This window comes from Mirounga leonina, unplaced genomic scaffold, assembly GCF_011800145.1.
Source record: "Mirounga leonina isolate KUSES-001 unplaced genomic scaffold, KU_Mleo_1.0 Mir_170, whole genome shotgun sequence".
NCBI lineage: Eukaryota > Metazoa > Chordata > Mammalia > Carnivora > Phocidae > Mirounga > Mirounga leonina.
This window is the reverse complement of record NW_023270433.1, coordinates 12,048,326-12,059,861: the sequence shown is the minus strand read 5'-3', so window position 1 is coordinate 12,059,861 and position 11,536 is coordinate 12,048,326. Positions and strand designations below refer to the sequence as shown.

General features: G+C 41.1%; 2 protein-coding genes across 4 annotated transcripts in view; one reads left to right on the top strand and one right to left on the bottom strand.

The window, feature by feature from the left end:
• The window catches only part of LOC118017723 (olfactory receptor 1L8-like), a 224,418-nt gene that overhangs the window by 69,977 nt on the left and 142,905 nt on the right, over positions 1-11,536 (bottom strand). The gene's annotated exons all lie outside the window — the stretch shown is intronic.
• Positions 6,827-11,536, top strand: part of LOC118017712 (olfactory receptor 1J2) — a 12,149-nt gene continuing 7,439 nt past the window's right edge. Inside the window, exon 1 of one of the 2 annotated variants that reach the window (XM_035015869.1) lies at positions 6,827-7,320. In XM_035015869.1, the coding sequence (XP_034871760.1) occupies positions 6,827-7,320 (494 nt within the window). Of the gene's footprint in view, positions 7,776-11,536 lie in introns of those variants that run through there. The other variant, XM_035015870.1, reaches the window with a different exon arrangement.

Here is an 11,536-nt window from a genome sequence, read left to right as displayed (position 1 = left end):
CTTTCATTTATTTATTTATTTTAGTTTTTGATGTGGTGATCCACGATCCATTGTTTTCATATAACACCCAGTGCTCCATGCAGTATGTGCCCTCCTTAATACCCATCACAGGGCTAACCAATCCCCCCTCCCCCCTCCCCTCTAAAACCCTGTTTGTTTCTCAAAGTCCATAGTCTCTCATGGTTCATCTCTCCCTCCGATTTCCCGCCCTTCATTTTTCACCTCCTTCTCCTAATGTCCTCCATGCTATTCCTTATGTTCCACTAATAAGTGAAATCATATGATAATTGACTTTCTCTGCTTGACTTATTTCACTTAGCATGATTTCCACCAGTCCCATCCATGTTGATATAAAAGTTGGGTATTCATCCTTTCTGATGGCTGAGTAATATTCCATTGTATATATGGACCACATCTTCTTTATCCATTCATCTGTTGAAGGGCATCTCGGCTCTTTCCACAGTTTGGCTATTGCAGACATTGCTGCTATGAACATTGGGGTGCATATGGCCCTTCTTTTCACTACATCTGTGTCTTTGGGGTAAGTACCCAGGAGTGCAATTGCTGAGTCATAAGGTAGCTCTATTTTTAAATTTTTGAGGCACCTCCACACTGTTTTCCAAAGTGGCTGTACCAATTTGCATTCTCACCAACAGTGTAAGAGGGTTCCCTTTTCTCCACAACCTCTCCAACATTTGTTGTTTCTTGCCCTGTCCATTTTTGCCATTCTAACTGGTGTAAGGTGGTATCTCAGTGTGGTTTTGATTTGGATTTCCCTGATGGCTAATGATGATGAACATTTTTTCATGTGTCTGTTAGCCATTTATATGTCTTCTTCAGAGAAGTGTCTGTTCATATCTTCTGCCCATTTTTTGATTTGATTATTTGTTTTTTGGGTGTTGAGTTTGAGAAGTTCTTTACAGATCTTGGATACCAGCCCTTTAGATCCACTTTAAAAATGCTTACTGAATCATAGTGAAGATAAGAATGTGGTTTTCTAACAGTCTATAATAGAAAATCACTATCACATTATAAAAGATTGTTTCACTTGGATTCCTCTGGAAGCCAACTCTGAAACAAGAATTAAGGACAAATAGTTTATTGGGGATCAAAGGAGACAGCAATAGGAGGGTGAGAAAGTAAGACAGGGGAAGTAGGCTATATAAACAAAGGACATCTCTTAACAAAATTATCACCTGGGCAAATGAAGCTAATTCCATTGCAAAAACACTAGACTCCAACTCACCTCAGATTTTTCCACCCTAGGGGAGAATGAGCTAGGCTATTTGTGTACCAACTCCTGTCTGTATTTAATCGGGGCCTCTGGGATGTGGTTGTGGAGAACAGAGAGTGTTGATTTTCTGGCACTTCCAGCCTGCTGCATTTATAGACAGCCCGGGCTCCTGGGGCCAGAGAAAGCCCTCAAAGACATAAAAATATTGATAGTTGAAGTTCTAGCCAGAGTGCACTAAGATGGGCCAATAAATGGTTATGAGTGGGGACTGTACATTCACCTCCTACACTGTTCAGATCCACTCCTGTCTTGTTACAGATGTTTCAAGATGGTGGCCATAGGTACGAACTGAGGGAGAGACATCAACACAACATAGATGAAATGAGGATCCAGGCCACCTGTTTCTAAAATTTACTTTTGTTTTCTAATGCAAAATTTGCTGTTGTATCTACCTGACCTTATGAATTTTTGTGCCTGGCAGTACTCAGCTCCAGTCACATGATGGCCCATGGTTAGGCACTCCATCTCTACTAAAGCCCAAGAACTTGCCAGTAGCCCCTGGCTCCAGAAACACCGCATTGTAACTCTTCGCCAGGGGCTCCATGTGGTGCCATTAACTACCATGGATACCTCCAGCAAGCACCATGGGTTCTGCCAACATCGATGATCCAATTAGTAGGCTCCCTTGCACCATAGCCTGAATCAGCTGCAAAGCCCTCTATTGCTTTAGATCCCATTTGAAATTGGCAGTCTATCAAGTCATTTGAAAAATCAATTAAAGCAGTATTCCAGGTGTGGTATGTGCTGTCTCCAAAACCTGAAGAGTCCTACAAGGTGCTGTGAAATGTGCAATAACTTGTCCCTTGCTTTCCAGCTAGAATTTTGTCTTTCATCCACCCAAGTGTAAGCTCCTCTGTTGCCTTCTATGCCATGCTACCTGCCACAGGTCTCTCTTCTGTCTGTAGCATATCAGACTTCCATATAAGGGGTCTCCATTTTGACTCCTTGTATTTCAATCTGTCCAAACCCACCTCACATAGCTTTGTCTGTGCCTTGCAGTCTACTCCTGTTGGTACCAATACCTGTATAGCTTCCTATACCAGTATCTGAGCTCCCTACATCCTGTATTCAAGTATTGCTGTCTGTTCAATCTACTGACTTGCCTCTCCATAGATTCTCCCTCCCCAGTGCACCAAGTGTCTGCTGCGTCCCTCCCGGTGAGTCCAGTGCCTAGCCAAGCTAGCTTATGGCATATTTTGAGTTTGCTAAGCTGCTACTCAACAATATTCTGGTCACTTTTTCTCTGGCTTTTACCTAGAATGCTGTTGGTCATCAACAATTCTGAGTAAACAGTCTCCTGAGTCCCTTTGTTCTGGGGTACATGAAGTTGTGGCAGTAATACAAGGTCATCAGAGCCAGAAAAAAAGCTTGCCCAGCTATAAGCTTTGCTTTTATCTACCACCCCCTAAACCCAGATATCAAGAAGGCCAAAATACTGGAGGGGAGAGGGGTGGAGGGGTGGGGTGGCTAGGTGATGGACATTGGGGAGGGTATGTGTTGTAGTGAGTGCTGTGTGTTGTGTGAGACTGATGAGTCACAAACCTGTACCCCTGAAACAAATAATACATTATATGTTAATTTTAAAAAGGCCAAAATAAACCCTCAAAGATTATTAACTCAAGGTATAAATACTCCTCTTTTTGTCATATATATCTCATTCCAAAGAATGACTAATGCCACAGTAAATGATCATTTTCTTCAAAGGGCAGTTTCAAAGAACCTGAAGCTTTATTTTTTTTTTAATTTTTAAATTATGTTCAGTTAGCCAACATAGAGTACGTCATTAGTTTTTGATGTAGTGTTCAACAATTCAGAAGCTTTTAAACTTTGAGTCCATTTTTCTGGATTGTGTGTGTATCAACATTTTTTCCAATTTACAAGTTTGTTTTCTTTGTGGGTTATTTTTTCCTCCCTCTCTCCCTTCCCCCCTTCTTTTCTTTCTTCCTTGAAAACTATTTTTATTTGATGTAACCAAACCTAAGTTTGTCAAGAAAGTACTAAAACCTTGTCCCAAAAAGGTCCTGTCTCTTCCCACTTTGCATTTCATAATAATCACCAAAGAGAAGAAAGCCATTTTCTTTGGGTTACCTGGTGGGTAGACTCCCAACAGGAACCTTTTGTGTAGGAGATAGTTCTACCCAAATTCTCAGAGGCCATCCAGTCATTTGGCTTTCTGTTTGGATCTGGTTGGATCCAGTAATTTCTCTCTTTTTTTAACCTCTCTGGAGTTTACTTTATGTCGAAATGTGATTAAAGCAGAGCCTAGAACAGAAGGGAGACTGAAGATGCCTTGAGAGCCTTTCCCTGTGGGCTCATTCTCCAAGTTTCCCAGCACTAACATACCTGCCACAGCATATCTTTCCTAGGGGAATCAAGGGGAAAATCGGGCCAGTAATCTAAGTCTGCTGGGTGTTTTGAACTAGAAATTATAACATCTGCTTCCTACCCCCTAGGGTTCTCTCCTTGGCTAGTTATACTCCTCAATTCATAGATTTGGGGCTGGTAGATAGGAGTGAGAGTCTGAATGTGGACCTTTTCTTGTTGGTGCCCAAGAAATATCTAGGACCTTGGAAGCTGATATTTAGATCCCCTAAAGAGAATCTCAGGACACATTTACTTACCAAACATTGCATCATAAATGCAGGCAAGGTCAGTATTGAGATGGAATGGGTATTTTTCTCAGCACATATGGGCTTATATATGGGGATGGAAGAGGAAGAATGAGAAAGCTGATTCTGACATGGAGGAGAAGAGAGAATTAAAATGAGAGAGGGCAGGGAGGCACGGAGAAGGAGTAGAGACACAGAGTGACAGAAGAACAGAGAGAGAGAGGCAGAGAGAATGAGAAGTGGGAGAGAAGGAGGGAGAAAATGACAGATAAAGTGAAGGGACAGACAGGAAGAAAAAGAAAATAAAAAAGACAAAAGTGAACCAAGAGATAAAGAGATACAGGGAAGAGGTCTTCAGAGGAATTTCCACTTGCTTTAGATCTGACATAGTCCAGTTGCTGAATGTGAGAAAGGGTGTTTTATTTTTTTAATTTAAAAAAAATGCTTTATTTAAATCCAGTGTAGTTAACATATACTGTATTATTAGTTTCAGGGGTAGAATTTAGTGATTCATTAGTTGCATATAACACCCAGTGCTCACTACATCAAGTGCCTTCCTTAATGCCCATCTCTTAGTTACCCCATCCCCGCCCCCACCTCCCCTCCAGCAACCCTCGGTTTGTTTCCTAGAGTGGGAGAGGGTGTTTTATAGTCACCTTTGTGACTAGTGGCAAATGCCTCTAATGAGACAGTAACCTCCTGTCCCTACATTTAGGTACGAATTAGCTTTGCGAAGCAATTGCTTCATTTTGTTGAATACCACGTGAAAGTTGGGAAGGACACGTGTGTTTTATTGCATACTGGTACCCAGATAACCAGAGTATTTAGACATTCCTGAGATCTTTCCAATATTGGTGTATTAGTTTCCTATTACTGCTCTAACAAATTACCACAAAGGTAGGGGCTTCAAAAACCCACGCATTTATTATCCTATAGTTCTGGAGGTCAGAAATCTGAAATGTTGGCACACCTTGGTGAGAGCTCCAAGGGAGAATTTGTTTCCTTGCCATGTCCTGTTTGTCTGTTTGTGTCCAGTTTTTTTTTTTCCTTTTTTATTTTTATTCTTATGTTAATCCCCATACATTACATCATTGGTTTTAGATGAAGTGTTCCATGATTCATTGTTTGTGCATAACACCCAGTGCTCCATTCAATACGTGCCCTCTTTAATACCCATCACCAGGCTAACCCATCCCCCCACCCCCCTCCCCTCTAGAACCCTCAGCTTGTTTTTCAGAGTCCATCGTCTCTCATGGTTCGTATTGTTTGTGTCCAGTTTTTAGAGGCCACCTGCATTCCTTGGCTCATGGCCCTTTCCCCATTTCCTACACCAGCGGCATAACATTTTAAAATCTCCTGACTGATTCTTCTGCTTCCCTCTTCTACATTTAAGGATACCTGTGATTATATTGGGCCCTCCCAGATAGTCCAGGATAATCTCATTTTAAAGTCAGCTGATTAACAACCTTAATTCTATGTGCACTTTAACTCTCCCTTGTCATGTACCTTTTTATCCCTAGGTTCTGGGCACTAGGATGGGGACGTCTTTGAGGGTTATTATTTCTGCTTACCACAACAGACTAGCAGGTGTTGGAAGATGACAGGAATAACCAAAAGGGAGATGAAAACTTGGGGTACAAGCTAAAAACTCACTTCTTGGGGCGCCTGGGTGGCTCAGTTGGTTAAGCGACTGCCTTCGGCTCAGGTCATGATCCTGGAGTCCCAGGATCGAGTCCCGCATCGGGCTCCCTGCTCGGCAGGGAGTCTGCTTCTCCCTCTGACCCTCCCCCCTCTCATGCTCTCTCTCTCTCTCATTCTCTCTCTCAAATAAAAAAAAAAACTCACTTCTTTTGGCATATTTTGATTATAGTCCTAATTTTTCATTATGGGATGTTATTATGTTGCACAGGGAGGAAAGGAAGCATATTCAAAAAGATATACTTGGTATGTAATTTAAAATGTTGTATCATCACAACCTTCTATATGTTGTCAGTAGAAAATAAACTATAAATAATTTGCATGAAATACATGCTGGGAGTCAGCCTGATCTTTGCTTTCTCAACATGATATGGGATCCCAGGAAACCCACAACCACCAAGGGGAAGGAGTCTAAGTGACGTCAAATGAAAATATGTCTTTCTAAGGAAGTTGGAACAGAGAAGTCAGCAAGAGTGAGAGACGTGGAGATAAGGGAGAAGAGGTTGGAAATGCAAGAGAGAAACAGATTTTTCAGGGTCTTTAAGACATACTAAGGTTATAATACTTCATCTTAATATCAATGGGAATCCTTTGAAGGTTTTCAAACAGGGAGAGTTATTTAGATTTTTAAAAAGAAATATAGGTTTTTAAGAAAAAAAAATCTCTCTTCAGCTGCAGTAGGGAGAATGGATAACATAATTCAGGGTTTTGTAAGAACCCTCTACTGAACTGAAAGAACCATCTACTAAATTAAAATAAAAATGTATGTGTATCGATGAGTGTTCTTTAGCCAATACTATTTGTATCCTTTTATTTGAAAAATCTACCTCCCATCTGAAATTTAACAATTGAATTCAAACTGTTGAAGTCAAATCTTCTAAAGTTTGCTGTGCTGTGGTTGATGATTTGAAATACTCATCACAGAGCATTCTTGGGGCAATAACATGGGTGAGACATCATATTCCATGGTCTGGTCCTCAGTGTCACAGATGGAAGAATTCTGGTTTGTCACTAATCCAAGAAAAGCTGGCTCTCATGAACAGTCCTTCATCAACAATTTTCCTAATTCCTTTATGTGCCAACATAAAAAAACATATGAGAAATAGGTTGTTTCCCACTTTCCAAAATAAAATATACGTATTTTTCATATGACTGCTAAAAATGATTATTTCAGAGTCCTTAATATTTTCAACCATTCTTCATTCCCAGCAGAGGAACGAGTATCATGAGGAGGGAGAACCAGAGCAGCGTGTCCGAGTTCCTCCTCTTGGGGCTCCCCATCCAGCCAGAGCAGCAGGGCATGTTCTTCGCCCTGTTTCTGGGCATGTACCTGACCACAGTGCTGGGGAACCTGCTCATCATCCTGCTCATCAGGCTGGACTCTCGCCTCCACACCCCCATGTACTTCTTCCTCAGTCACTTGGCCTTCACCGATGTCTCTTTCTCATCTGTCACTGTCCCAAAAATGTTGATGGACATGCATGCTAAGTACAAATCCATCCCCTATGCAGGGTGCATTTCACAAATGTATCTTTTTATATTTTTTACTGACCTGGACAGCTTCCTTATTACATCAATGGCATATGACCGCTATGTGGCTATATGTCACCCTCTTCATTATACCACCATCATGAGGGAAGAGTTATGTGCCTTACTAGTGGCTATATCTTGGATCCTGTCCTGTGCCAGCTCCCTTTCCCACACCCTTCTCCTCACCCAGTTATCCTTCTGTGCTGCTAACACCATCTCTCATTTTTTCTGTGACCTTAGTGCTCTGCTCAAGCTGTCCTGCTCAGACATCTTTCTCAATGAATTGGTCATGTTCACAGTAGGGGTGGTGGTCATTACCCTGCCATTCATATGTATTCTGGTATCTTATGGCTACATTGGGGCCACCATCTTGAAAGTTCCTTCCACCAAGGGGATCGGCAAAGCATTGTCCACATGTGGCTCCCACCTGTCTGTAGTGTCTCTGTATTATGGGTCAATATTTGGGCAGTATCTTTTCCCCAAATTAAGCAATTTCATCAACAAGGACATCGTTGTGGCTCTTATGTACACAGTGGTCACACCCATGTTGAACCCTTTTATCTACAGCCTTAGGAACACGGACATGAAAGAGGCCCTGGGGAAACTCTTCAGTAGGGCAACATTTTTCTCACAGTGATATGACATTTATTTAAATCAGAACCTCATTTTGGTTGACCTCATGTGTTTGATTTTCCATTTGAATATTTTTTAAAACTTTAATGTTTCCACCCTAAGACAAATAGTGACATGTTGGATGTGCTTGGTAAATATTTGTTGTCCAGAATTTCATTCCCTTATTAACAATGCTCTCTTTTATAAATACCTTTTGATCAGCAAATGCTAAGTTAATTTTATTACTTATTTCTGCAACTTGGGGTCATGAATAATACAATGATCTACAGTTTGGTTATCCCTTATTTGCGATTTTTGGAAACCATTATATCTGGGGCCCATAATCTCAAGCTTTAACCCACCCCAGAATCTAAAGAATTAGCTATATTATTTCACTATATTCTCTTATGTATCAGTTTTTTTTCAAATCCTCCAATTTTTTTTTAAGATTTTATTTACTTATTTGAGAGAGAGAGACAGTGAAAGAGGGAACACAAGCAGTGGGAGAGGGAGAGGGAGAAACAGGCTCTCCACTGAGCAGGGAGCCCGATGAGGGGACCCTGGGATCATGACCTGAGCCAAAGGCAGATGCTTAATGACTGAGCCACCCAGGTGCCCCAACAAATCCTCCAATTTTTAATAAAAAGCTCCTAATTGGATTTTTATGTAAGCCTTCCAGTTTTAAAATCCTATATGGATCAAACAAAATGTGTATAGTCAGGGTAAGGTCTGCAAAGGTCACCAGTATTTAAACCCCATTGTAATGGGGTAACTCAGTAATGGGCATTAAGGAGGGCACGAGACACAATGAGCACTGGGTGCTATACGCAAACAATGAACCATTGAACATCACATCAAAAACCAATGACGTACTATACCCTGGGTAATTGATTTTAAATAAATAAACAAACAAACAAACCCCACTGTAACATCTCTTGACTTGTATGACCTGCCCAGAAAGACAGAAATTACCATAGGCCAGATGGTAGGAGGATGAAGCAGTGGGGGAAGCTAAAGGCCGAGTGGCCCCACTGTACACTTAAGGGAATTAAGGCCCAGGAGAGGGGTGCCTGTCCAGGGAGCAGTGGTCTCTGGGTGTCCCATGCAGAGCACAGGTTCTTCCCACTGTTTCCTGTTTCCCTCAGAATGACACTAATGGTGGTAATTGTTCTATCTCCAAGACCCCAGGGACTTTTTGCTGAATGCCTATATGCTTGCTGGAAAAAAAAATGTGCAAGGTAAGGGTCAAAGATACTTAAAAGCCTTATTTTGGTAAATCTTATGTATCTTAAACAGATTTGCCTTCCATCTTTATAGATCTTTTGAAATCAAAGTATCCAAACTGCTTGTCACTTGAGTAAGAGGAAGTGTATTACTCTCTGCCCATGATATAAAATGTTACATTTTCCTGTAAAGCTCTAAAGATGGAGGGCCTGTAGGAAATCAAGACTCACCAGCCCCCTTTTACCAACACTGTGTGGTTGTTGCTGCTTAGCCCCCGTACACAATCATAAATGAGAGCATGCTTCATGCTGGCCTCCTTTGTAAATTAACCAAATTATAGTGCATACTCTCAGAAAGCATCATTGCTTTCCTACAAATGCCACTCCAGGTTCAGCACTGACTATCCATGGACATCCCACCTTCCCAAGTGAAGAATAAAAGCAAAGCTTCTGAGTCCATAGTCTTTCATGGTTCGTCTCCCCCTCCGATTCCCCCCCTTCATTTTTCCCCTCCTGCTATCTTCTTCTTCTTTTTTTTTTTTTTTTACATATAATGTATTATTTGCTTCAGAGGTACAGATCTGTGATTCAACAGTCTTGCACACTTCACAGCGCTCATGGTGATGGGTTTAAAGAGGGCACGTTCTGCATGGAGCACTGGGTGTTATGCACAAACAATGAATCATGGAACACTACATCAAAAACTAACGATGTAATGTATGGTCATTAACATAACAATAATTTTTTTTAAAACATTGTTAAAATGTCTATGCTACCCAGAACAATCTACACCTTCAATGCCATACCGATCAAAATCCCACTGACATTTTTCAAAGTGCTGGAACAAACAATCCTAAAATTTGTATGGAATCAGAAAAGACCCCGAATTGCCAAGGATATGTTGTAAAAGAAAAACAAAGCTGGGGGCATCACGTTGCCCGATTTCAAGCTACATTACAAAGCAGTGATCACCAAGACAGCATGGTACTGGCACAAAAACAGACATATAGACCAACGGAACAGAATAGAGAACCCAGGTATGGACCCTCAACTCTACTGTCAAATAATCTTCAACAAAGCAGGAAAAAATGTGCAATGGAAAAAAGACAGTCTCTTCAATTAATGGTGCTGAGAAAATGGGACAGCCACATGCAAAACAACCATTCTCTTACACCATACAGAAAGATAAACTCAAAATGGATGAAAGACCTCAATGTGACACAGGAATCTATCAAAATCCTAGAGGAGAACATAGGCAGTAACCTCTTTGACATCGGCCAGAGCAACTTCTTTCAAGATACATCTCCAAAGGCTAGTGAAACAAAAGCAAAAATGAACTTTTGGGACTTCCTCAAGACAAAAAGCTTCTGCACAGCAAAGGAAACAGTCAACAAAACAAAGAGGCAACCCACAGAATGGGAGAAGATATTTGCAAATGACACTACAGATAAAGGGCTGGCATCCAAGATCTATAAAGAACTTCTCAAACTCAACACCCAAAAAACAATAATCAAGTCAAAAAATGGGCAGAAGGCATGAACAGACACTTCTCTGAAGAAGACATACAAATGGCTAACAGACACATGAAAAACTGTTCATCATCATTAGCCATCAGGGAAATTGAAATCAAAACCACACTGAGATATCACCTTACGCCAGTTAGAATGGCAAAAATGGACAGGGCAAGAAACAACAAATGTTGGAGAGGTTGTGGAGAAAGGAGAACCCTTTTACACTGTTGGTGGGAATGCAAGTTGGTACAGCCACTTTGGAAAACAGTGTGGAGGTTCCTCAGAAAGTTAAAAATAGAGCTACCCTAGGACCCAGCAATTGTGCCACTGGGTATTCACCCCAAAGATACAGATGTAGTGAAAAGAAGGGCCACATGCACCCCAGTGTTCATAGCAGCAATGTCCACAATATCCAAACTGTGGAAGGAGCCGAGATGCCCTTCAACAGACAAATGGATAAAGAAGATGTGGTCCATATATACAATGGACTATTACTCAGCCACCAGTAAGGATGAATACCCACCATTTGCATCAACATGGATGGAACCGGAGGGGGTTATGCTAAGTGAAATAAGTCAAGCAGAGAAAGTCAATTATCATATGGTTTCACTTATATGTGGAACATAAGGAATAGCGTGGAGGACATTAGGAGAAGGAAGGGAAAAATGAAGGGGGGGAAATCAGAGCGGGAGATGAACCATGAGAGACTATGGACTACAGGAAACAAACTGAGGGTTTCAGAGGGTAGGGGGGTGGGGGGGATGGATAAGCCTGGTGATGGGTATTAAGGAGGGCATGTATTGCATGGAGCACTGGGTGTTATATGCAAACAATGAATCACAGAACACTAAAAAAATAATTAATTAATTAAAACTTGAAACATAAGAAAAAAGAAACTAATGAGTTTGAATGTAAGTGATGAATCACTAATTTGACATCTGAAACTAACACGACTACACTGTATGTTAACTAGCTGGAACTCAAATAAAAACTTGGGAAAAAAAGAGAAACTAATGATCTATACTCTAGGAACTACAGAACACTCATGAAAGAAATTGA